At 39.6% G+C, this 25705-nt stretch overlaps 1 protein-coding gene across 1 annotated transcript; it reads right to left on the bottom strand.

The window, feature by feature from the left end:
• On the bottom strand, positions 1-25533 carry LOC307157732 (scavenger receptor cysteine-rich type 1 protein M130-like). Its single transcript, XM_079869654.1, has 18 exons — positions 25306-25533; positions 24910-25209; positions 23581-23886; positions 22414-22719; positions 22116-22201; positions 21929-22024; positions 21725-21814; positions 15687-16172; positions 15136-15196; positions 14355-14460; positions 6633-6946; positions 6235-6540; positions 5728-6024; positions 5316-5624; positions 4232-4540; positions 3414-3758; positions 873-1228; positions 1-680 (listed from the first exon to the last, which is right to left on the bottom strand). The coding sequence occupies exons 1-18, from the start codon at positions 25415-25417 to the stop codon at positions 675-677; spliced, it is 4191 nt and encodes a 1396-aa protein (XP_079725780.1). The 5' UTR covers positions 25418-25533; the 3' UTR covers positions 1-674.
• Between the last annotated feature and the right edge of the window lie 172 nt (positions 25534-25705).

Below are 25705 nucleotides of genomic sequence, written 5' to 3' on the forward strand. Positions count from 1 at the left end.
GAAATAAAGGTTTATTAGCTTTCATCTCAATATAAACTATTACAATTGTATGAAAATATTCATAATGCAAGTCGCAAATGCAGACATTTCGTAATGCAAATAATTTGTTACCACCAGTTAATAGACCAAAAAGTACAATAGTACAGATCAAAAATCTTTAGAGAAACATTTCAAAACCATTATTTAAATAGTTATGAATTCTGCATGACACTAACATCTTACTGCAGTTAAATACATTTAAATGGGTAACAAAGGAAAAGAAAAACCTTTGAAAGAAATAAGCACAATCTCAAATAATAAACTTATGGGCACACAGAACTAACTTTTACTTTAATAAAATGATATAGATCATAAACTGTATAAACTATGACAAAACAAAGAAAGAAGATTCACATTTTCACGTAGATTCAAATATATATTTAAGCAGCTTTCCATCAGCCATGCATAAAGGCTGGTTTAAAAATCATTGCATGCATTATTAAAGATTTAAGAGATAATACAAACAGAGAAATGTATTATTTTGTAATGCAAATGTAAGTCCACACCACCAAACAGGGCTGTATATTAATATAACTTGTTTAAAATCAAAACAAAATTTGTTTAAAGCATCATGACTCAATTTCTGTGATCATCAGCAAACGACTCCAAACTTGGAAACAGCTCCGCCTAGTGTTTCATCCCTGATGAGACATGACAAAAGAGAGTTATTTTAGGCTCCATTCACTCTTAAAGACACTTGTAGAATTTAACCTGTATTGAGCATTCAGTTAAAGATGGACACAACATTAAATATGAAAACTGTACACACAATTATTTATGATCAAAAGCACAATAATGCATGCATGCAGTGAAAAAGCCAATAACATACTGACCTGACAAATAAAAGGAAGTTGCTCATGGCAGCAAGCATCCACCCATCCAAACATGTTCTGTTCGTCTGTAAGAAGTTTTCCACAAAACCTGCTCCCTAGGTCCACTGGAAAGGTTTGATGCCATGATGCATAGTCCACATATGGCCCACCGGTCCACAGCCAGGGCGAACAAGTAAAGAGCATACTCCGTTCAAGCCCGATCCACACTCCATTGGGGATGTCTTTACCCTGCAGCATCTGTGTGATGTACTCTTGCGCTGTGGCGTTTAAAATGTGCACCAAAGTCTGGTGGTGAATTCTGCAGTATCCTAGTGCGTCAATCCAGCTTTTTGACTCGTTGATATAGGTAAAGTGATCTGAAATAGACATGAAACTGAATCTCTGTCATTTTATTATGATATTATAATAAGGAAATATTAATATTTTGTTCTTTGACATCGATATACCATGTGGGAAAACTGCCATATAGATTTTTTTAATATTATCTCATAATTTGGCAGTAGGTATATTAGGCTGCTGTCACTTTAAGACCTGATGCACGAATCCATTATACTGTTACACATGTGTTTTCTTTCTCAACTGTTTACATTCACTTAACATAACTGACTGTGTTTTTGTGAATACACGCCAAGACGGCATTTTGACATTGTTTTGTGTATTTGACTGTTTAAGCGCAAAAAACAGCGAAAAACAATTCAGTTTACTGAGAGGCGGCTTTATGTGCGTGAACTTTAGGTGTGAGCACAAAATCTGCAGGAGTGAGTACAATTATGTGCAGAAATTCAAGCCCTGTAACACCAACAATTTTCATCCAGAGCAAATTAAACGTGTAAGTGAAGGGAGGCGGGTTTGTGTGTCAATATTGGTATTGTATATCTATTCTGTGGAAAATGAGTACATGCATTTCAGATATTTTAGTATAGATTATGTATTGAAAAATCTATATTTTTGACAACACTATTGCACTTAGTTTATTATTTCAGATGCCTTTTTAAAAGACTACAAATTACAATTGAAAAATGTACATATTATATATATAATTCAACCCGCCATATAGTGGCTAGTAGGAGCAGTGGCGGCGCCAGGGGGGAGCTAGGTGGTGCTGTAGCTCCCCCTATAATAGCCATAGCACCTGCCAAGCACCCCCAAGAAATGTCTGTAATTTTTTTTTATATTTATATTTTAATGTCATGTTTGAATAGTCTTTTTCATGTTGTTAAAAATAGGAATTAAATAATAATTTCAAAATCGTGAGCGGACGCGCGCGGGCGGGCGCAGGCGCGGTCGCCGTGAGCGCTGAGCGAGCAGGAATGAGTAACGTAGAATGAGTTTTCGTCGACAAAGCAAAAAAGCTGTCGGGACTAAAAACAGAAAAAGAAAGAGGGAAAAGGAGATGGCATGTCAATTGATGCGACAGCAGCTACTGTAAATAAGTGGATGGTGAAAGGCAACAGGTAGGATTTAAAGTGTGACGTCCAGGCATGTAGGCTACTGGCCATCGGGAGTTCGGGACTACCGGGAGATTCCCGGTGGGCCGACGTGCTTTTTGGGCCGATACATCTCATACATTTTTTTTTTTTTTTTTTTGTCTTAACGGCCCATAAAACTCGTACATCGGCGGCCCATTCGTTTTGTTTTGCTTAATTGGCGGCGCATGGGTTAGTGCCGGTGTAATGCATTGGTTAAAAAAAGTCAGCGTTAGTTTTTTTTTTTTTTCTGACACCCCATGAAACACTTAGATCAGCGGCCCATTGGTTCTTTTATAGTATAGAATTTTTTTAAAGTATAGAAATTAGTACAAAATTAATTATGGAAGTTTCCTTTATTTTTCAGTGCATTTGTTTTACAATATATGGCTATTACTATCATGGGATGGGATTAACTATTATAACTATTATTATGTAGTAGTGTAATGTAGACTGACACTGTAACTAAAAGAGGTTTGAATTTTTCTTTGTTTAATTTGCACACTGAATATGGGTTGGAGCTTTCAATTTTTAACTCTCAAAGTGCACCAGATTGATGATTGCCAAAATTGTTGCTGCATACCCCTCTGACACTGGGTAGTTGCGTCCCTGTCTATATCCCTTGCGTTGAATACTTTTACATATATATATATACAGTATAGTCGCAGAACGAGTATAGTTAATGCTGGCATGTACGCATGTGTATACTTTCATTATGGTGTTGTTCATGATGGCGTTTCATTATGGTGGTCCACTCCAATGCGACCTCCATAATAAAACGCCCCAAAATTCAAAGCACCTTCTCTTAAGTGTTGAGCATCCCCATAGCACCTGCAACAGAAAATCTCTGGAGCCGCCACTGAGTAGGAGTGACTGCGTTATACACCACTGCTGAATCCAGCCGCATTTGCCGGGTTGGTGGGTGTTAAAGTCAAGCTCTGTTTGTTTCTATAGTAACTGCTTAATTTAACACACGTCTCAGATATGGTAAAAACACGTTGCAAGATGTTTAAAAATCGCTGGAAAAATGTTGAAAGGTTTGCACATTGTTCAAAAGAGGTAAATTTTCACGTACAAGAGACGAAAGAGTTGTTTCTTAGAGAACTGGTGGCAGAAACAGCAGCAGCAGACTTCACTTCTGTTGATGACTTCACTTCTGTTGATGACTTCACTGTTGTTGACTTCACTGTTGTTGACTTCAACTCTGTTGTTGACTTCACCTCTGTTGTTGACTTCACTGTTGTTGACTTCACTGTTGTTGACTTCAACTCTGTTGTTGACTTCACTGTTGTTGACTTCACTGTTGTTGACTTCAACTCTGTTGTTGACTTCACTGTTGTTGACTTCACTGTTGTTGACTTCACCTCACTGTTCACTGTTGTTGAGCTTGTTTTTGCAGTTGTTGAAGATAAATTGTCATCTTTCAAAGACAATAATGATTAATGTTACATTAGTTTGATTTTTAAACAAGGACTAGTAATGTTCTGGATGGTACAGTGTAATGCCGGGTTCAGACTACACAATATTTTTATCTATTACGATAGTCACTGTTTCAGATTATGCAATTTTGACTCCTAAATTCTTGTTGTGTCGTTGACAAAAACATGTCAAACTACATGTTGCTTCCCGACCAATCATCGCTTGCCATCTTTAACGATGTGTGTGATGTCATCGAGAATGTGGAAATTGCCACTGAAGCATCATGTTAGCTTAATGCTAGTCCCAGTGCTCACCAGGTTGCTGAAGCGCCTCTAAAACGATCACTTCATGAGTATAGATGACCATTGTCATTTACGAATTACCACGACACCCTCGGGCTGCCAAAATCGGACGATATCATGTAGTCTGAACCTGGCATAAGTGGTCTCATTTTTATTCATGTTTTTGACTCACATTGGCAGATGACTCCAGCATCTTTACGATGAGTACAGTTCTCTATGTCCCATCCTTGTGATCTACATCTCTTTAGAGTAGGCTCATTCCCATAACAATTTACATTATTCATCCATATTGGTCCTGAGCCGTTCCCAAAAAAAGCACCTTTTTTTGCCTCTGTAGCATTCCCACATCCCATCTCTCTACACACCACTGCAGCATCTGACAGACCCCAGCCATCATCACACACTGTTCCCCATGTTCCATTGTGGAGAACCTCCACTCTTCCAGAACAGGAGCTGGAACCATTCTGCAATTGAATTTTGGCTAACAAACAAGCAAGTCAGAAACAGAGTTGACTATCGTCTCATTCACATCATAGGACGATCCTGAATATCATTCTAAATATAAAAGAATAGCACAGTCCACACCGCAACTATAACAATAACGGCACAGAGAAACAATATTGTTGGAATCACTTTCAGAAAAGCCAATCAGAATGAATGAATAAAAATTGACATTTCTTATTTTTTAATGAACATTGCAGTATTTATTAGAAATTATTTATCCATGCATTTTTTTTTTAATTCATGTGGCCTCGTAATCTTTAATCAAAATAACTTCTCCTCCCTCTTGCAGGAACATCAAGAGACAGTTTCTCTTCTCTAATGACACGTTTACTGGCACGAGGGCGGGGCAACCTGTCACTCACATGAGATCGACCAGTAGCATCCATAACCCTAAACATCCAATCATCCAATCAATTCCCCATGGACAAAATCAAGTAATTTTTTCATGTTTGAGAAGTCGTTTCACTCAGATATTCATCACAATATAGAAGAAATCGCAACTTCCGTTTCATGCTGACTTTAAAGAGCACTGCAGCGCACGCTTATAGTAAACAGAATGTTATTGTTCTGTTAATAGTTATCATTATAGCTGTCGTTCTTGGTGTGTATGGGCCTTAATAAGACAGACATGATTTTGGTTTTTTTATTCATTTGTTTGTATGTCATTAATATCAACTGTTATGTAAGAAATGCAGCATTGTTATTTAAGTATTATATTAGTCAGAAGATATTATATGACATTATTCACTCACCTCCACAGATAACACCAGCATCTTTTTCATGGCTGCAGTTCTGTTGAACTCTTCCACTTAATACACAGTCCTTCAGTGTAGACTCTGTTCCATTACATCTCACGTTATTCATCCACACTGGCCCTGATCCTTGTCCGAAATAAGCACCTCTCTTGGCCTCTATCACATCCCCACAGCCCATCTCTCTACACACCACTGCAGCATCTGACAGATCCCAGCCATCATCACACACTGTTCCCCATATTCCATTGTGGCGCACCTCCACTCTTCCAGAACAGGAGTGACTGCCATTTCCCAATGAGACAGGAGCTAAAGCCATGGCAAAAGAACATAAATTTATTTTTATGTCTATTAAGATGGGTTGATTAGACAATGTCATATTAAAATCATTGTTTAAAGTTTTATGACTCACGTTGACAGATGACTCCAGCACCTTTATAATTACTGCAGGACGCAATTGCATTTGATCTGCATCTTTTTAAAGTAGATTCACTCCCAATACATTGTACATTATTCCACATTGGCCCTGATCCCTGGCCAAAATAAGCATGACTTGCATCTACAACACTCCCACAGCCCATCTGTCTACACACCACTGCAGCATCTGACAGATCCCAGTAATCATCACACACTGTTCCCCATGTTCCATTATAGAGAACCTCCACTCGTCCAGAACAGGAGTTGTCTCCATTCACCAACCTGACAGATACTATCCATACAAATAATATAAAGACACAAGTTAGTTTTTGTGCATTTGCCTTAATATTATCTTATTTGAAAAAGAACAATCACACATAATGTTTGGAAGAACAAGACTGGTTCTGTTTATCTCTCTTGGGTCATTCCTTAAAAAGGAAAACATACAATATTAAAACTGTAAAAACTATACACTTAAGTTCAGTGATTGTTTTTGACTCACCAGTGCAGATGACTCCAGCATCCTTGTAATGTCCACAGTGGTGTATTCCCCATCCACTTGTCCTACAGTTCTTTAGTGAGGACTCAGTGCCAGTGCAATTTACATTATCCATCCATATCTGTCCTGATCCTTGTCCGAAATAAGCACCACTCTTTGCCTCTACAGCATCCCCACAGCCCATCTCTCTACACACCACTGCAGCATCTGACAGATCCCAGCCATCATCACACACTGTTCCCCATGTTCCATTATAGAGAACCTCCACTCGTCCAGAACAGAAGTTGTCACCCATTACCAATCTAACAGCTGTTATCCACACAAATAAGCAAATAAGACAAAATAGTTTTTTCCCCCTAAAATTATTATAATCATAAAATTGAAAAATGTTTTTGACTCACGTTGGCAGATGACTCCAGCATCTTGTTGATGGCTACAGTTGTTTACTCCCCATCCATTTGATGAACAGTTTTTCAGTGTGGATTCATTCCCAGCACATTGAACATCATCTATCCATATCTGTCCTGATCCTTGTCCGAAATAAGCACCACTCTTTGCCTCTATCACATCCCCACAGCCCATCTCTCTACACACCACTGCAGCATCTGACAGATCCCAGCCATCATCACACACTGTTCCCCATATTCCATTATAGAGAACCTCCACTCGTCCAGAACAGGAGTTGTCTCCATTCACCAACCTGATTTCATCTGTACTAGTGGCAATTGTATAACCTATACATGCTAAAGAGTCAAAGATCCAAATTGTTATTTTTTCAATAGGCTATTAAATAGTTAAAAAATAGAATTAATATAGTTCTGAGAAATATAAGCTTTCACTGTGCTAAAAATGTACCAGTGACCAAGATTTGTTTCAATGTGTATTATGAATTCTCTTACCCAGAAGCAGAAAGATTTGCATGAACCACAGCATAGTGTCTAGAAATATAATAGAAATGATATATTATTCATGTTGAATCCTCACATAAAACGTTATTGCTTTGTCTTGTTTTCTAAACTGCTTTCTCAATTAATAAGAATATCAATCTACTGTATTTAATCTTAATCTTTAACATACATTTTACACTGTGTAGCCAAGCAACTGAATGCAAATTATGACCCTAATATGTGTGGTTCATTCAAACAGTCATACATGTAAATATGTAACATGATGATTTTAGGTTATACTTTATTTTGATGGTCCACTTTAGACAGTCTACTAACTATAAGTAACTTTGCAACTATACAAGTCAACTAGCAGTCATTAGAGCATTAGTAGACTGTCTGCTTAATATATGCTAACACTTTATTTTGATGGTCATCAACAGACATTCTACTGAATATACAGACCCTTTCCAAAAAAAAGAATATCATGGAAAAGTTGTTTTATTTCCATAATTCCATTCAAAACGTTAAACTTCCATAGATTATAGATTCAGGGCCCACAACTTAAACGATTTCAAGTATTTAGTTGTTTATTTGTACATAATTTGGGCTTCCAGCTCATAAAACCCACGAAAACAGGATTTCAAAAAATTAGAATATTACATGAAATCACACAGTAATTACACAGTGATACCATGGTCATTGAACCAGGTTTTGGTTCTTTTGGCAGTGTGGGCCGGTGCAAATCCTGCTGGAAAATGAAGTCAGCATGAAGTGCTCTGTAAATGTCCTGGTAGACGGCTCAGGCTGCGTTGAGTGGACAGCACAGTGGACCAACACCAGCCGATGACATGGCTCCCCAAACCAACACAGACTGTGGAAACTTCACACTGGACTTCAAGCATCTTGGATTGTGTGCCTCTCCATTCTTCCTCCAGACTCTGGGACCTTGGTTTCCAAATGAGATGCAAAATTTGCTCTCATCAGAAAAGAGGACTTTGGTCAACTGTGCTTTATTAAATCCAGAGTCAACGCAGCCGTCTACCAGGACATTTTCAGAGCACTTCATGCTTCCTTCATTTTCCAACAGGATTTGCACCTGCCCACACTTTTTTTTTATACTAATATAAAAATATATATATGATTTCTAATCAGAATTATAGTTCGAATGTCTAAAGTGGACCATCGAAATAAAGTGTAACTTGATTTTATCCTGTATCAATAATAGCATAATCAAGTAATGTTAAATATCAGAAAACATTATGTCAAATCCAAAAAGTTAAATCTATGACTTGCGCTCTTAAAAATAAAGGTTTCATGAAGAACCTTTAGCTAATTTGTGTATTAGGAAATTAATGTTACATACAAAAAATTATACAACATTTTAAATAATTGCTGTTTATTCTAAATATTTATTATAAGACAATTGTCTAATTGTCTAATTGAGTGTTTCTAATTGTATTGTCATATTGTAATCAAATACATTACATACATTGTATACAATACAGTACTGTGAATATTGGCCAAAGTAAACAAATTTTAACAATAACCCCTCTAATCTATTATCTATATGAGCATAGCCAGCTATATAAAATATATCACACAATAAAAAAATTAAATTTGCAAACATATAAAATATGATGTTATTAATACCTGCTAAATGGTTCTCTTCTTCATCTTCGATTGAGCCGGTCTTTTTGAAAAGTGCTGTAGACATGGCTATGTTTTATCAGCTGATTTAAAAACAAATCATTTGTTAAACAAAATTATATATTAACACGTGCCCCATAAAACCAAGATACAGCAATTTGCATGATGTATTTCCTATTTTGTTTAGAAGATAAGATCAAACAATGAGCCTGTGTCAATGGGAGTTTTTTTTACTTTGGAAAGTCATTACCATACAGCAGTATTGGGGAAATTATTCACTTCGCATTTTAATGCTGCATTTTGTGACCAAAATCAAAAAGTCAAAACTTTTGTTTCTATTTTTACAAATAAAGTAGTACTGCTGTTTACTTACAGGTTTTTATCCTTTGGATGCCATCGTTTTATTTCATCACCCAAAGAAGAAATGGAGAATCATTGTAAGATTTATTGCTGTTTATAGCAGAAAATGTTTTGCAGAAAGCTTTGAAATAGCAGTTGTATTTCAGACTATTTCAGTTGATGGAGCTAACAAAGTTGATGTTGAACATTTATCTTTAAATTAATTATTAAGAAAGAGACTCAATTTATTTAATACATTTAAATAAATAAATAATGGTATTTAAATAAATACCACTACAGATTAAATGTAAATGTGATGTCACCACCTGAATTTTTCAGAATTTTAATTGGTTGTAGAATGCAGTTGTCAATCAACTGTGTGTTCAAAAAAGAAGTGTATGTTGTCAAGGGGAGAAAGAGTTGCTTTATAATTTATAGATTTGTTAATGGTTTTGTATAAAATACATTATGAAATGAGCACTGTGTGTGTGTGTGTGTGTGTGTGTGTGTGCGTGCGTGCGTGCGTGCATGTGTGTGTGTGTGTGTGTCATCCTGTTCGCCTGTCATTTGGACTATTGTACAGTACTGTGCAAAAGTCTTAGGCATGTTAATATCCCAATCAGTTATGGCGGTATTGTCAAGGTTTGAGGCTAATGGATAAGACTTCAGGAGGCAATGTTGGTCAGACATGAGCTAAAGAAGTGTCACGGGTAGTTGAGGTAAACAGATGAAAATGAAGAGGGGGTTTCCAACGCAAAGCTTTACATACAGTACTGTGCAAAAGTCTTAGGCATGTTAATCCCCCCCCCCCCCCCCCCCCCAAAAAAAGGTTTTAAGTCAGTTATTTATATATTTTGCTGTAGTGTGTCAGTAGGAAATATCAGTTTACATTTCCAAACATTCTTTTTGCCATTAATTGTAATAATCCAGTGAGATTTGTGTATGCACAAGGAGTCTGACAACAGCCAGGATGATCTGATCTCACCATCATCGAGTCTGTCTGTGATTACATGAAGAAACAGAAAAAACTGAGACAAACTAAATCCAGAAGAACTGCAGGAACGTCTTCGAGACGCTTGAAGAAACCTTCCTGCAAAGCTACAGGACTGTGAAAAGTACTGGCACTTGTGTTAAAATACTGTAAAGTGAGAATGCTTTCAAAAATAAAATCACAAATTGAATTTATTTATGATTTAACTTCTATTAACTAATTCAAAATCAATATATGGTGTAACGACCCTTTGCGTTTAAAACGGCTTTTGTCCAGGTACACTTGCCCATAGTTTTTCAGGGAGCTTTGCAGGAAGGTTTCTTCAAGCGTCTCGGAGACGTTCCCGCAGTTCTTCTGGATTTAGTTTGTCTCAGTTTTTTCTGTTTCTTCATGTAATCACAGACGGACTCGATGATGGTGAGATCAGATCATACTGGCTGTTGTCAGACTCCTTGTGCATACAGAAATCTCACTGGATTATTACAATTAATGGCAAAAACAATGTTTGGAAATGTAAACTGATATTTCCTACTGACACACTACCGCAAAAGATATAAATAACTGACTTAGTTATTGGGGGGGGGGGGGGGGGGTATTAACATGCCTAAGACTTTTGCACAGTACTGTATGTAAAGCTTTGCGTTGGAAACCCCCTCTTCATTTTCATCTGTTTACCTCAACTACCCGTGACACTTCTTTAGCTCATGTCTTATCCATTAGCCTCAAACCTTGACAATACCGCCATAACTGATTGGTGATAAAAAGCAAATAAAATATTGAAGCAACTAAGAAAACACATACTTTTTCCCATATATTTATTTATTATATAATGCATTTAGTATAATGCATCTCTCTACAAACCACTGCAACATCTGACAGATCCCAGCCATCATCACACACTGTTCCCCACTGTCTTCCAGAATAGGAGTGACTGCCATTCACCAACCTGACAGCTATTATCCATATCAATAATATAATTTTTTAACCATATATTTGTGTACCTACCTCAAACTGTCAGTAAGCCTGATAACTCTTGACTTGATTCTCGAATGAATTGAAGTTCCGCAGCAGCCGCACAGTAGACAGCAGCTGATTCTGAAGTTTTGCACGGGTAAACAAAGATCTTGTATTGAATAAGTACTAAACACTATGTCTATAAAGGCTCATATTTTATTTATTTGATGTCTGACAGAGACATTGTGGGACCTGAGAGAGAGGTCTATCTAGCATGTGCCATCTAGTCATAGTCAATACATAGCCTACACTTAAATAGCCTGTGCATACAGTAGCATTTCATCTTTTATACAATGAGATTTTGGCCAAATGTATTTTACAACAGGAAAAACTGTGCGCCCATATAGCAACAACAAACTAGTTTGTAACCTGTTGATGAAAATGTAATGTGATGGCCGGCGCCGTTTTAATGACGGACAAAATGCACATTTGCACTCATTCGCTGGTCAAAAACCCCGTAACTGCATTTGAGTTTGACTTTTGTAAAATGTTAACAATATATACAACAACATAGCCTATCATTTGTTTTTACCATCAGAAAATCATAAGCACAAGTGCGCCCCCACGCTGTTTCGTACTGGAACTTACACAAAGCGACTGAGTGATCCTCGTCACCCCTAGGTAACCTATACTTCTAAGAAATGTCTTCTTTGATTTTATGATTGCTGATACACTTAATTTATTAACATTTAATCATGTTATGGTATATTAAACTATGGTTAATTCAAGGCTGGTAATATGCACGTATTGTCACAATAGAACCGAGGAAACAGTATGCAAGTAAAAACTCTTTATTTGGATAAAGTGATGATGATGATGATGATGATGATGAAAGTCCGAGATGATGCAGGCTGTGGCGCAGGGACTTCGATGGCCAGACACGATGTGTAGACAGAAGTGCAGGGTGCTCTGAAGAGCCGACAAAATCCTGACATGAAACGATATCCACAAGACGGTGACCAGAACACAGGAACTCAGAAAGGAGACGATGAACAGGAACAGGATCAGACACAACACGAGGACTTCATACAACGATCTGACAGGGGAGATGAGAAAGTGATGAGTTTATATATTGTTGATGAGATGGGCTGCAGCTGATGATGAGTGATTGCAGCTGGATCGCTGATCAGTGATAACAAGCCGGATACACTCACTCACGCGCTCACACACATGTAAGCAAACAAAGCACGGGACGAGAGAGAGAGACAATGGATCTATGAACCGTGACAGTACCCCCCTCCCTAGGAACACCTCCTGGTGTTCCCAGGTCCCCTTACCTGCCGATTGTAATCATCGATAAGGGAGTGATCCAGAATGTCTCTGGCAGGTACCCAACTTCTCTCCTCTGGACCGTAACCTTCCCAGTCCACCAAGTACTGAAATCCGCGTCCCCTCCGCCTTGAGTCCAGCACACGATTGACCGAATAAGTGGGTTCCCCATCTACGAGTCGCGGCGGGGGAGGAACCGGGGCTGGCGGATTAATGCGAGAATGAAATACGGGCTTAATTTTGGACACATGGAAGACGGGGTGAATCCTCCTGTACGCCGGAGGAAGGTTGAGGCGGACTGCCACCGGACTAATGATCTTGGTGACAGTAAACGGGCCAATGAATTTGGGAGCAAGCTTATTGGATACGGAACGGAGAGGAATGTTCTTGGTAGAAAGCCACACTTTTTGACCAGCGACGTATACGGGAGGCCTAGACCGGTGGAGATCGGCTTTGGCCTTGGTGCGCAACCCCACCTGGAGTAGAGTCTCGCGGGCTCTAGTCCATGTGCAGTGACACCTCTGGACGAAGGCGTGAGCGGAGGGGACCGCGACTTCGGATTCCAGACTAGGAAAGATAGGTGGCTGGTAACCTACACTACACTCAAACGGAGACAGGCCCTTGGATGACACTGGCAACGTGTTGTGGGTGTACTCCACCATAGAGAGTTGGTGACTCCATGAGGAAGGATTCTTGGAGACCAAACATCGGAACGTTCTCTCCAAATCCTGGTTGGCTCTCTCAGTTTGGCCATTGCTCTGGGGGTGAAACCCAGAGGACAGACTGACAGTCGCACCCAGTAATTTACAAAACTCTCGCCAAAATTTGGACACAAACTGGGGTCCTCTGTCAGAAACCACGTCTGTCGGGAGGCCATGTAACCGAAAGACGTGGTCAACGACAATCACCGCTGTCTCCTTGGCTGAGGGTAATTTGGGCAAGGGAATGAAATGGGCCGCCTTCGAGAACCGGTCCACCACGGTCAAAACTACCGTTTGACCCTGAGAGGGTGGGAGGGCGGTAACAAAATCTAGTGCGATATGGGACCAGGGTCTCGAAGGGACCGGCAGCGGTTGGAGTAACCCATCTGGGGGTCGATTGGAAGTCTTACCAGTGGCACAAACTGAGCAAGCCAAAACAAAATTGTGAATGTCACGAGCCATGAGAGGCCAACAGAATCGTTGCTTGACTAAAAATTTAGTATGACTGACTCCTGGATGACAAGCCACATTGGAAGAATGCCCCCACTGAATAACGCTGGACCAAATAAACGATTCGGTGGGCAACCGACTGGGGGCGTTACCCCTTCTAAGGCCTTCATGACCTTCGATTCGACCTCCCATACGAGTGTGGAGATGAATAGAGTCTCCGGTAAAATGCACTCGGGAGTAGACGGGCTTTCGGAACGATCAAAAATGCGTGATAAAGAATCGGGTTTGATGTTCTTAGAACCCGGGCGGTACGAGAGAGTAAAATCAAAACGACCGAAAAAAAGTGCCCACCGTGCCTGCCTGGAGGTGCCTCCAGAAGTGCCTTTAGCAGTCCGAATGTATTCCAAGTTCTTGTGATCGGTCCAGATGATAAAAGGTACCCCCGACCCTTCTAACCAGTGCCGCCATTCCTCCAATGCTAACTTGACTGCCAACAACTCTCTGTTCCCAATGTCATAATTGCGTTCGGCAGGAGATAGACGATGAGACAAAAACGCGCAAGGATGCATCTTGTCGTCTGAGAGAGAATGCTGGGATAACACTGCACCTACCCCCACCTCTGACACGTCGACCTCCACCACGAACTGACGTGATGGATCAGGGGTTGTCAGAATTGGGGCTGAAACGAAGCAACCCTTCAGTTTGGCAAACGCAGCCTCGGCTGCGTCTGACCACCTGAACGTCGTTCTGGGGGAGGTCAAGGCGGTCAGAGGCGCGGCTAGTTGGCTGAAGTTGCGAATAAAACGCCGGTAGAAATTGGCGCACCCCAGAAATCTCAGTAGGGCCTTACGAGACTCTTGGCTTGGCCAATCAACCACAGCCTTGATCTTCTCAGGATCCATGCGCATTCCCTCAACCGACACGATGTACCCTAGGAATGGAACAGACTGTGCATGAAAATCGCATTTCTCCGCCTTGACAAAAAGCCCATTCTCTAGCAACCTCTGAAGCACTCGTCGGACGTGCTGCACGTGTTCCTGTAGAGAAGAAGAAAAAATCAATATGTCGTCCAGGTAGACATATATGAACTGATCTATCATATCTCGCAACATGTCATTGACGAGTGCCTGGAAGACCGCTGGGCTGTTGGAAAGCCCGAAAGGCATAACCAAGTATTCAAAGTGCCCTCTGGGGGTGTTAAAAGCGGTCTTCCACTCATCCCCCTCCCTGATGCGGACCAAATGATAAGCATTACGTAAATCCAATTTTGTGAAGATGGACGCTCCCTGCAACCTCTCGAAGGCTGAAGACATCAACGGCAAAGGATAGGTATTCTTTACCGTGATGTTGTTCAACCCCCGGTAGTCAATACAAGGTCGCAGGGATCCGTCCTTCTTCCCCACAAAAAAGAACCCCGCCCTCGCTGGTGAAGAGGAAGGACGGATGAACCCTGTTGCTAGAGAATCAGAAATATATTTCTCCATAGCCTCCCTCTCTGGTGTCGAGAGTGAATATAACTTGCCTTTAGGCGGAGCCGTACCTGGTAATAAGTCTATGGCACAGTCATAGGGACGATGTGGAGGAAGAGAAGCAGCCCGAGACTTACTGAACACCTCCTTCAGGTCCAGGTACTCCGCGGGCACGTTAGACAGATCCATTGCCTCCTCCTGAAACACAGGAACAGAAACAGACGGACAAGCAGACACTAGACAAGACTCATGACATTGACTGCTCCACGCTGACACAGACTTGAGCTGCCAGTCCACTTTAGGGTTGTGACGGGTGAGCCAGGGGTGACCAAGTACAATGGGTGCAAGGGGAGTGTCCAGGATGTAGAATGAGATGTTTCGGTGTGATTGCCTGATGTGATGAGGGTGATGTCTTCAGTAGCGAAAGTGATGGTAGGAAGTTCTTGTCCGTTAAGTGCGTGTACAGCGATCTGATGTGTGAGGGGTTTGAGGGGAATCTGAAACTGACGTGCAAATGAGTGGTCCATAAAATTACCTTCAGCCCCGGAGTCCAAGAGTGCTCGACAATCATGAATACGTGTTGACCATCTCAGTCTTACCGGAAGGAGGGTAGATGTTGATGAGGTCTTCCCGGCGGAGATCCCACCCGATAGTAGCCTCATACTTACTATCGGGCTTGGCCTTTTACCGGGCAGTTGTAAGCGTAGTGCCCGGCTCCTCCACAGTACAGACAAATGCCCTGGGACCTCCGCCTTTCCCTCTCCTCCCGGGAAAACCGAGCTCGACCCACCTGCATGGGCTCGTGATCGTAGACGGGGCTGACCGCGTCCCCGCCTCCAAAACATGGACCCTCGGCTCCTGCCAGAGGGCGACTGCTCGTTGCACGACTTCCGACTCTTGATAGCCACGCGTCGACTCGTAGCGCCAGAGCGATGAGGTCGTTGAGTGATTGAGGTAAGTCCAAGGCGTAAATCTCCTTTTGGACGCGGTCAGCCAGCCCATGCAGGAACATGTCCCACTGCGCTTCCTCGTTCCACTGGCTCTCCGCCGCTAAGGTTCGAAACTCGATCGAAAAATCCGATCTTTCTCCTTGACGTAAATCGGCCAGCATCCTTGCAGCTTCTCTCCCGGCAACAGCGCGGTCGAACACTCTCTTCATTTCGGCGGAGAGCTCCTGGAACGAGGAACAACATAATAACATAACAACATAAACGAGGAACAACCCATAATGCCGCTTTCCCAGTCAGGAGGGTGAGGACAAAGGTGACCTTGGAACGTTCATTATTGAAGGTTTTGGGCTGGAGGGAGAAATGCATGGAACACCGGGTTAAAAAAATCTCTGCAAAAATTGGGTTCACCTGAGTTGGGTTCTGGAACTGGTAGGCGGGGCTCTGACTGGTATGGGCCTTCTGATGGTGTGGGGGGAGCGGCTGGTGTGGGCGGCGCAGTGGGAGCTCGCATTTGTTGGATCTGCCGGGTGAGCTCGGACACCTGCGCCACTAAAGCCTGAACAGCGTGACCAGTATCGTTGAGATTCTTTTCTTGAATGTCCATACGCGCCATGCTGTTGCTGATGTAATCCTCCATCGATGGTGCTGTATTACTCGCTGTTTCCATGTTTGGTCAGATCGTTCCATCACAGCAGAACCGAGGAAACAGTATGCAAGTAAAAACTCTTTATTTGGATAAAGTGATGATGATGATGATGATGAAAGTCCGAGATGATGCAGGCTGTGGCGCAGGGACTTCGATGGCCAGACACGATGTGTAGACAGAAGTGCAGGGTGCTCTGAAGTGCCGACAAAATCCTGACATGAAACGATATCCACAAGACGGTGACCAGAACACAGGAACTCAGAAAGGAGACGATGAACAGGAACAGGATCAGACACAACACGAGGACTTCATACAACGATCTGACAGGGGACATGAGAAAGTGATGAGTTTATATATTGTTGATGAGATGGGCTGCAGCTGATGATGAGTGATTGCAGCTGGATCGCTGATCAGTGATAACAAGCCGGACACACTCACTCACGCGCTCACACACATGTAAACAAACAAAGCACGGGACGAGAGAGAGAGACAATGGATCTATGAACCGTGACACGTATTGGCTATCTAGCTAATTTTTGAATCTATAGTAGGCTATTCTATACTCTCCGCTCGTCTTCATTCTAAGGAAAAGGATGTAATTTGTTTATAGGGACATATATATGTAATATGAGCTTAATAAGTTACAGACTCTCTGAACTTTTTGGCTTGCTTTGTGAGGGTGTTTTTAACCAAGCGTTTTTAAGAATTTTCCATACCTGAAATGTGAAGGAACTGTTTTTATTGCATCTAATAGGTAAACTTATTCCAGTTCAGTACTTTGTCTCATGCATATGAACTTCTCTGGTATGATGGGTTGACAAGGGTGTCCATGGAAATACAAACAAATCTAGGGTTCTAGTTGTCAAGAATTTTGACATTTTGTTTCCATATGCTTTGCATGTCTTTGTAAAGGAAATTCCATGAAACTAACCCATCAAAAGGATATCATCAAGATATTTTGATATTTGAATACTGATAGATCTCCTCTTCACAGCTATATAAGAAAGGGAATTTACAAAGGAGAGCTTTCCAATAATTCCCACACGTTTGAATGGATTTGCATTTGCAATTTGCAATTGTTCTTACATCCAACAGTGCATGTTTCTGCAATGTATTGCGGATGAAAAAATCACTCCTGGTTTCATGGCTAATTGAATCAACCACCTCCTGAGCATTTAATAGGGTTGTGTTCTCAGTGACTCTGAAAAGATGGACTGTTGTACAGTAAGAGCTTTCTTTCTTATGCTCATCATTGTCATGTAATGTCATCTGAAGGGAGGAGCCAAGAAGGCAGATGATTCCACATAGAAATACAATCACCTGGAAACATCCTCAACTTGATCTCACACCATCACGGAGACGAAGACTCTTCCGAAAGGTCTGACATTTTAACAGGTTAAAGCCTTTTTATTAGATACTGGCAATTTGTGTAATTAAAGTTGATTTTATGTGCCTCAAATGTTTACCAACTGTCCCTCAATCTTTTTTTTTTTTGTAATACTAAATTATTCAACTGGCTATACATTGAATCTGCTATTAAAATGCTAAACCACAGCACAATGAAATAGGTTTGATGCCTAAAAAATAAATGTTATGATGATGGTAGTGTTATAATCTAGGATTTTGCAAACATTTTTGTGGCAGAAACTACTTTTAAACAATAGAACAGACTTTTTCTTGTTTATTTGGCAAAACAGTCAAATTAATAATTGTGTATTTCTTTCAGGCACAATGTTAAATTGCTTGTGGCTCATTCTCATGCTAGGTATGAAGAAACATGCAGACATAAACATTGCTCTCTGTATGAAGTTAAAACAATTAGATTTTTTGAAGTTGTCAAAAAAATACTATTCTTTCTACTTCAAAACTTTTATATGTAATTCATTATGAAATTGACTAGCAACGTCTAAGTGAATTGTTTCTACACCACATTCTTTTTCAGGGTACTCTTGAAAGATTACAATTATTGTTAAGACGTATGTTATGGGTTTGTGTGAAACATTTTATAATTCATCCAGATTTCGGAAATGGACCTCCAGTCGAAGCTTTTCTGAGGTTGATGAATGGTATCGGCTTTTGTTCTGGACGAGTGGAGGTTCTCTATAATGGAACATGGGGAACAGTGTGTGATGATGGCTGGGGTCTGTCAGATGCTGCAGTGGTGTGTAGAGAGATGGGATGTGGGGATGTGATAGAGGCAAAGAGTGTTGCTTATTTTGGACAAGGATCAGGACAGATATGGATGGATGATGTAAACTGCACTGGCACAGAGTCCTCGCTAAAGAACTGTAGGACAAACGGATGGGGAAGACACAACTGTATGCATTCTGAAGACGCTGGAGTCATCTGTAAAGGTGGATGAAAGCTACGTAAATATTGCATTTACTGAATAAAGATATAAACATTTCTGATCCCTTTACTCTTTTTTTATGTTAGCCTTTATTAGGTTGGTAAATGGCATTGACTCTTGTTCTGGACGAGTGGAGGTTCTCTATAGCGGTCAGTGGGGAACAGTGTGTGATGATGGCTGGGATCTGTCAGATGCTGCAGTGGTGTGTAAAGAATTGGACTGTGGGAGTGTGATAGAGGCAAAGAGTGCTGCTTATTTTGGACAAGGATCAGGACCTGTATGGATGGGTGCTGCACAATGTACTGGGATTGAGGCCTCATTGATGAACTGTACATCAACAAAATGGGGAATACAGAGCTGTGAACATTTAAAAGATGCTGGAGCCACTTGTAATAGTGAGTAAAAAGATCTCCTCTGATACATTTTTCACATAGCTTTGAAGCCAGTAATGTCATTACTCATTATTTATAGGGCTTTAATGTCATCCTAAAACAGTATGCTGTTGTGTTTTATGTTGAACATAAATTAGTCTTTTCCAACAGCAGTTCAAGATCAGAGAAGGTCCAAAAGAAATTGGCAGACATTTTTACTGTAACAAATGTATTGCAAATTTTTTGTTAATATTAGTTAATATTATGGGACCGTATTGGAAAGTGTTACCATTGCATGCCATCTTTGAAGCCAATGAACTTTGGTTAGGCAAAAATCTCAGTTTTACATGGATGCAAATTCAAAATTATTGCTTTATTGATTCAGCATCATGAGAGTAGTTTATTCAACAAATTGCACATCAGTTTCTGTGAACAGTTGTACAGAGATCACACAAACAGTAACAGTATTGTTGCATTATGTATTTTGTAATGTGTATATTTAGTATTTTATATAAAAGCTCTGTTAAACAAAACTCAGTAATTCTTGGATAATAAATTAAATTTACAAAGAAGTTTTGACCTTTTAAAAATTAGATTGGTGCATTCTGTGGTCTATAAGAGTGAAGGGGTTTATGTGTAAAACCACTCTTTCAACAGATGTGAAGCTGGTGAATGGTTCCAGTGCATGTGACGGTAGAGTTCAGGTTCGGCATCAAGAGCGCTGGGGCGCAGTGTGTTACACTGGTTGGGATCTAGAAGATGCTACAGTGTTATGTCAAGAGCTGGACTGTGGAGAAATCGCAGAGCCAAAGGCGTATGTGGGTCCTTCAGTCGGGAAAATATGGATGGATAATGTGACCTGTACAGGAAATGAGCGAACTGTGCGGGACTGTCCTTTTACTGGATGGGGTGTGAGCAGTTGTTTGAATACGCTTCATGCGGGAGTTTTTTGCCAAAGTAAGATCATCTTAAATGTGAACTTACTCAAACGATGTATAGCTTAAAGTCACCATGAAATCAAAATGGAATTCCTAATTTTTTACTGAATATTGCAGAATCTATTATAAATTATTTATCAGTGCACATCGTTATTTTATTTTTTTTAATGTTTAATTTTTTTAAATATTCTCTGGTAATGTGTTTATTGGTGTGAGGGCGGGATAACCTGTCACTCATAAGATCGACCAAAAGCAATCCAGAACCATACAATCAAATCCCATTTGACAGAATTAAGTCCTGCCCCATATATTTTCTTGTTTGAGAAGCCGTTTCACTCAGATATATGTCACAATAGGGAAGAAAAGACTACTTTCGTCTTTTGCCGACTTTAAGAATTATGTCATTCACATCTCACGTTCTCTTGTGTTTTCCTGGCAAATGCAATGAAAAGATGCCGTAATGACAAACCGTTCATCTTTTAAAGCCCTGTCAATGTTTTACTTCACAGAAACTGTGAGACGAGTTGTGGTGAGGATTATGGTGAAGGCCAAGATTGGAGTCAATGTCAATGACCCACACATCAAGAAGGACCTTTTGGACATGGTGAGGTTCATGTGTTTAATAAGTGTGATGTGTAGCTTGAGTGTTTTCTTACTAAGATTTCACTGAATTTCACAGATAAGGAACGTGGTACAAATTACAGGGAAGTATAGTGTGAACTGGAGAACACAGCCTGATGAGCAGGTATTTCACATAAAGAAAACAGCCACAGGTTCGTAAACTGAATGGTATTGTACTACTTATATTTATGTAATATTATAATTTTATATTTTAATTATAAACCTGTTATATTCACAGGTCCCTTTTGAATGACAGAAAAGCAAGAAAACACAGCCTCTAACCCTAACTATGATGGAGTAATGCTATTTTATCTGGTGCTTCACTGTCTTCATTCTTAATTATTAATAATCATAATCTAAAGTCTTCAAAAAATGTGGTAGGTGAGCCTCAAGTAACACTAACTGAATATCAAATCAGACCTTCCCACATAATTTGCCTGAGAAAGAAATGCCTTATGAAAGAGATGCCTTATATTTACAGCTCTTTTAAACACTATAATAATGAATATTATATATATATGGAAATGAAATGTGTATATAATGTACTGATGCTTCCTGGTGTCATGAAGAGAGAGAGACCAAAGTGAAATAAAGTAAAAGATTTTTATATAAATGAATATAAATGAATACATATTTAAGAAAATTATTTAACAGACTTTAAATATTTTAGGAGGTATGTTGTATTTATATATATATTGCATCAGAAATCAAATAAACATGTGAACATTTAAAGAAAATCAAAGTTTTACATTTTTATTTTCCTTTCACCTCCAACCAATGACAATGCTGCAAACTAAACAATGATGTTCTTTATATTATTCTTTATCTTATTAAACCTTTTTCAGTATACAAACACTAAAATGTCTTCATCATCTGGATGATTCTGCAAGAACTGCTGTTCTCTTGAATTGGTCATGAAAGGGCATTCCTTATCTGGCTCCTGTGGAAATAACAGATACAAAAACCTGTAACTATTTGAATAAAGATTTGAAATTCTATATTCAAGTTACATCTTTAAAATAAGCCCATTCAGAAGGAGTTTACAAACCTGTCAGGGATCGAATAATTTCTGTTCCTGAAACACTTTCCCATTCGACTGAGTTCTCCACTTGACAGAGAAATTTCCATTCTTTTCGACCTCTTTTTTAATCTGTGCAATTCAGATGAACGAGACCACAGACTCTCAATGGCAACAATAGAAAATTGAAAAAAAAGGTCTTTGAATTAGGAAAATTCATTACTTTGTCCAGTAGTTTTGTCATTTGTGAAGGGTCGTTGGGATTCACAGAGTCAGCGTTCACTTTAATCCTGAGCACATTTCTAATCTCTGTAAAGGAGAAAGCAAATCTTAATATGGTAATGAAATATGATATATGCTCATTCCCCAAGATAACTGAACCATGCATTTCTTTTAAGAATTTGGTTTTATATTTGTTGTTGTTTCATGTTTACATAATTTTATGTTTAATATAGAAATACATTTCCTTGGTTAATATTTGCAAATGCAGAGAACAGATTCTGGTTTGGTCATGGACCCACCTCTGCAGATGATTCCTGCATCATATGCATGAATGCATTGATGGTTTCCCCACCCACCAAATTGGCAGTTCCTGAGGTTTGACTCGTCTCCACTGCATCTGAGGGAATCCATCCATATCGGCCCCTCGCCGGTCCCAAAATGGGCATTTGTCAAGGGCTCTGCGTTTCCACCACAGCCCAGCTCTCTACATAGTACTAAACCATCTGCGATATCCCAGCTGTTGTGGCACACTGTTCCCCACCGGCCATCATGAAGCACCTGCACTGTGCCCTGACAGGGGTTGTTCATATTCACCAACTTCACCTCTAGAAAGAAGTCAGAAGAGTTCCTGATCTGTCTCTGTGTTTACATTAATAATAGCAGTGTAAAAATGCATGATATGTCCATCTGAACATGATAATTCAATGCATTTGGGTAACATTTTATTTCAAATAGTTACTGTAGTAATTACATGCAACTAACCCTAAACCACACCCTAATCTTAACCCTACCCCTAAAGTAATGACTTTCTCATCCTATCTTGAAATCAAGTTATGTCATCCTAAAACAATAGGCTGTAAGTACATATTATTGCTCAGTACTTAAATATATAATTACACTGTAACAGAGACACCTTAAAATAAGTGTAACCTGTATTTGTAACATAATTTAATACAGGTTTTCAGTAATACTTTATTTTGATGGCCCCCTTTACACATTTTGTTGACTATAAGTAACCTTGCATTTCACCAAGATCCAGTTGCAAATGCGATTTTCGAACAGTTGTCAGAGTAAATAGAACCCTAATTAAAGTAATAAAGTAGTGATAAGTCTTTTCACAGACTGAGATGATGCATTTCCAGTTATTAACATTGTAAAAAAAAAGTACATTTATAATACTATACTTTGCGTTTAATTACCTTAGCATATTAAATTATAGAAAACTAGTTAATGCTGCTGTGAGTGTTTCTAATACACCGTTGAGGGAGTTACAGCAAGTTTGACAGTTTTTGTTCCCACTATTGAAGTTTATCCAACTATGATGACTTCAGCTTCTGAGAACCTCGGAAATGCGAAAAGGGCCCATACATGGGTCTATATTTTGGAAACATATACATGTATAAAAAAATAAAATAAAATATAAAGTAAGAGAATGCAGTCAGAAAGTTCTAAGACATCTAGTTTACCTCGGCAGATGACACCTGCATCCTTTGCGTGCTCACAGTTGTGTACTCCCCATGCCGTTGATGGGCAGTTCTTCACTGAGGCCTCAGTGCCTTTACATTTCACATCATCCATCCATATTGGTCCTATACCACTTCCGAAATAACCATCTGTCTTTACGTCTACCGGACTTCCACAGCCCAGCTCTCTACAGACAACTTCAGCGTCAGTCATATCCCAACTGTCTCCACAAACAGTTCCCCACTGATTGTTTATAAGAACCTCCACCCTTCCAGAACAACTGCTGCCTCCATTTACCAATCTCACTTCTGAGAGACAGAGTAAGTGCATATCTCAGACAACATACATATAACAATAACAGTATACTGTTTACATATTATCTTTTATATACAGTATTTCAGGTCAGAGCTGGTTGTCACGTGCTTGATATGTACAATTTATAAATTATTTAATTAAAAAAATATATATTAATTTGAATTTGTTTGCCAAAACACATTTTCCATATTTGCTTTAATTGTTAAAATTGGTTAAAAAATATACACAGTCATGAAATAGACTACAATGTTAGGTTCCCATTGTGAACAGCTTTTGTGGCACAAAAGGTGAACAAGTATTAAATTAACAATTTTTTCCTGGATAAAGGACCCTTTTCACAGACTGTGATGATGTGTTTACAGGGTTATTAATTACATACGGTAATTAATACCATATGTAATTACACTGTGGTTACACATGACTTTCATTGTACATCTAGTAAAAATTGAACTTTTTATATATATATATATATATATATATATATATATATATATATATATATATATATATATATATATACATTTTTATTTTTTTTAAATAATGCACCTTTATAACATTTTACTTACTTGCCATTAAATACCAATAAAATGGTTTCTGCAACATTTCTCTTTTCTGACCAACATAATACATTTGTATCCTCTTTTGGGAAGTCAGAGAAAAACTATTGTGAATTATTTGAAATATGGCAATTGGGAATGCAAAAAATATATATTTGTTGTAATTTCCGTTCACCAATCTAGAATTTTACCCCACTATGACGACTTCTGCTTCTGAGAACCACAGAAATGTGAAAAGGGTCCATAGCGGTGGAAATGTCCATAAGCTTTTAGACTAAAGAGGCTTTTGAGTCTATTCAGAAACTGACTGTCAGAATCAAACCCATGCTGAGAGGGAAAAGAGACAACTAGCCCTGAAATGTACAATTTTCAACATGGTCCTATTCTTTTCTTGCAATAATAAATAAAGTGTAAATAAGCACATTTGTTCAATTCAAACCTCTTCTTGTTTGAATTTACCTCCGCAGGTGACTCCTGCATCCTGAGAATGTGTACAGAGGCTGTCTACCGAGCCAGAGAACATGCACTCCTTCAGTGAGGACTCACTCCCGGTACACGGTAAACTATCCATCAATATGTTACCTGAACCGCTCCCGAAATAAGGTCCAGTCTGTATAAGAGAACCACAGCCAAGCTCTCGACACAGCACAAGACCATCCAGTAGATCCCAATTGTTGTGACAAACTGTGCCCCAATCTCCACTATAATGAACCTGGACTGTGCCAGAACAAACGTTTGGGCCGTTTACCAGTTTGACCTCTGAAACGAGAATAATTATGAATGAATTCACGTTGCATTTGACATGCAATCTTGACGTAATCATTGTAGTTCCCAGAGTTTGTCGTTCACACTTACCTCTACAGACAACTCCTGCATCATTGTTGTGTGTAAACTTTTTATTCTGGTTTATTCCTGAAATACAGCTTTTCAGAGAGGGTTCAGTCCCAGCACAATTGGTATCATACATCCATATACTGCCTGAACCCTTCTTAAAAAAAGATCCACCCGTGACACTCAGCGCACTCCCACAAGCGACCTGTTTGCAGATCACATCTCCACCCAACAGATTCCAGCCGTCATCGCTAACCGTTCCCCACCCATAATCATCATAGAGGACCTCCACCCTCCCGGAGCAAGAGTTTTCTCCATCTATAAGCCTAACCTCTAAAGAAAAGAAAGGAGGACGTTTGTGAAAAAAATGCACCACCAGCAGTAGCCATGTTTACATGTACTCAAATAATCTGTTGAAAAGCCT

This window comes from Squalius cephalus (genome assembly GCF_949319135.1).
Source record: "Squalius cephalus genome assembly, chromosome: 4".
Classification (NCBI taxonomy): Eukaryota; Metazoa; Chordata; class Actinopteri; order Cypriniformes; family Leuciscidae; genus Squalius; species Squalius cephalus.

What these genes read in the sequence shown, in the direction of transcription:
- LOC307157732 (XM_079869654.1), bottom strand. Translation starts at nt 25,417, where the DNA reads ATGTATGATACCAATTGTGCTGGGACTGAACCCTCTCTGAAAAGCTGT. An exon ending in ATGAAGACATTTTAGTGTTT is followed by an intron (nt 16,173 to 21,724) that starts GTATACTGAAAA and finishes TCCTCGTTCCAG; the next exon opens with GAGCTCTCCGCCGAAATGAA. An exon ending in TGCTGGAGTCATCTGCACTG is followed by an intron (nt 6,025 to 6,234) that starts GTGAGTCAAAAA and finishes TTGTATGGATAG; the next exon opens with TATCTGTCAGGTTGGTGAAT.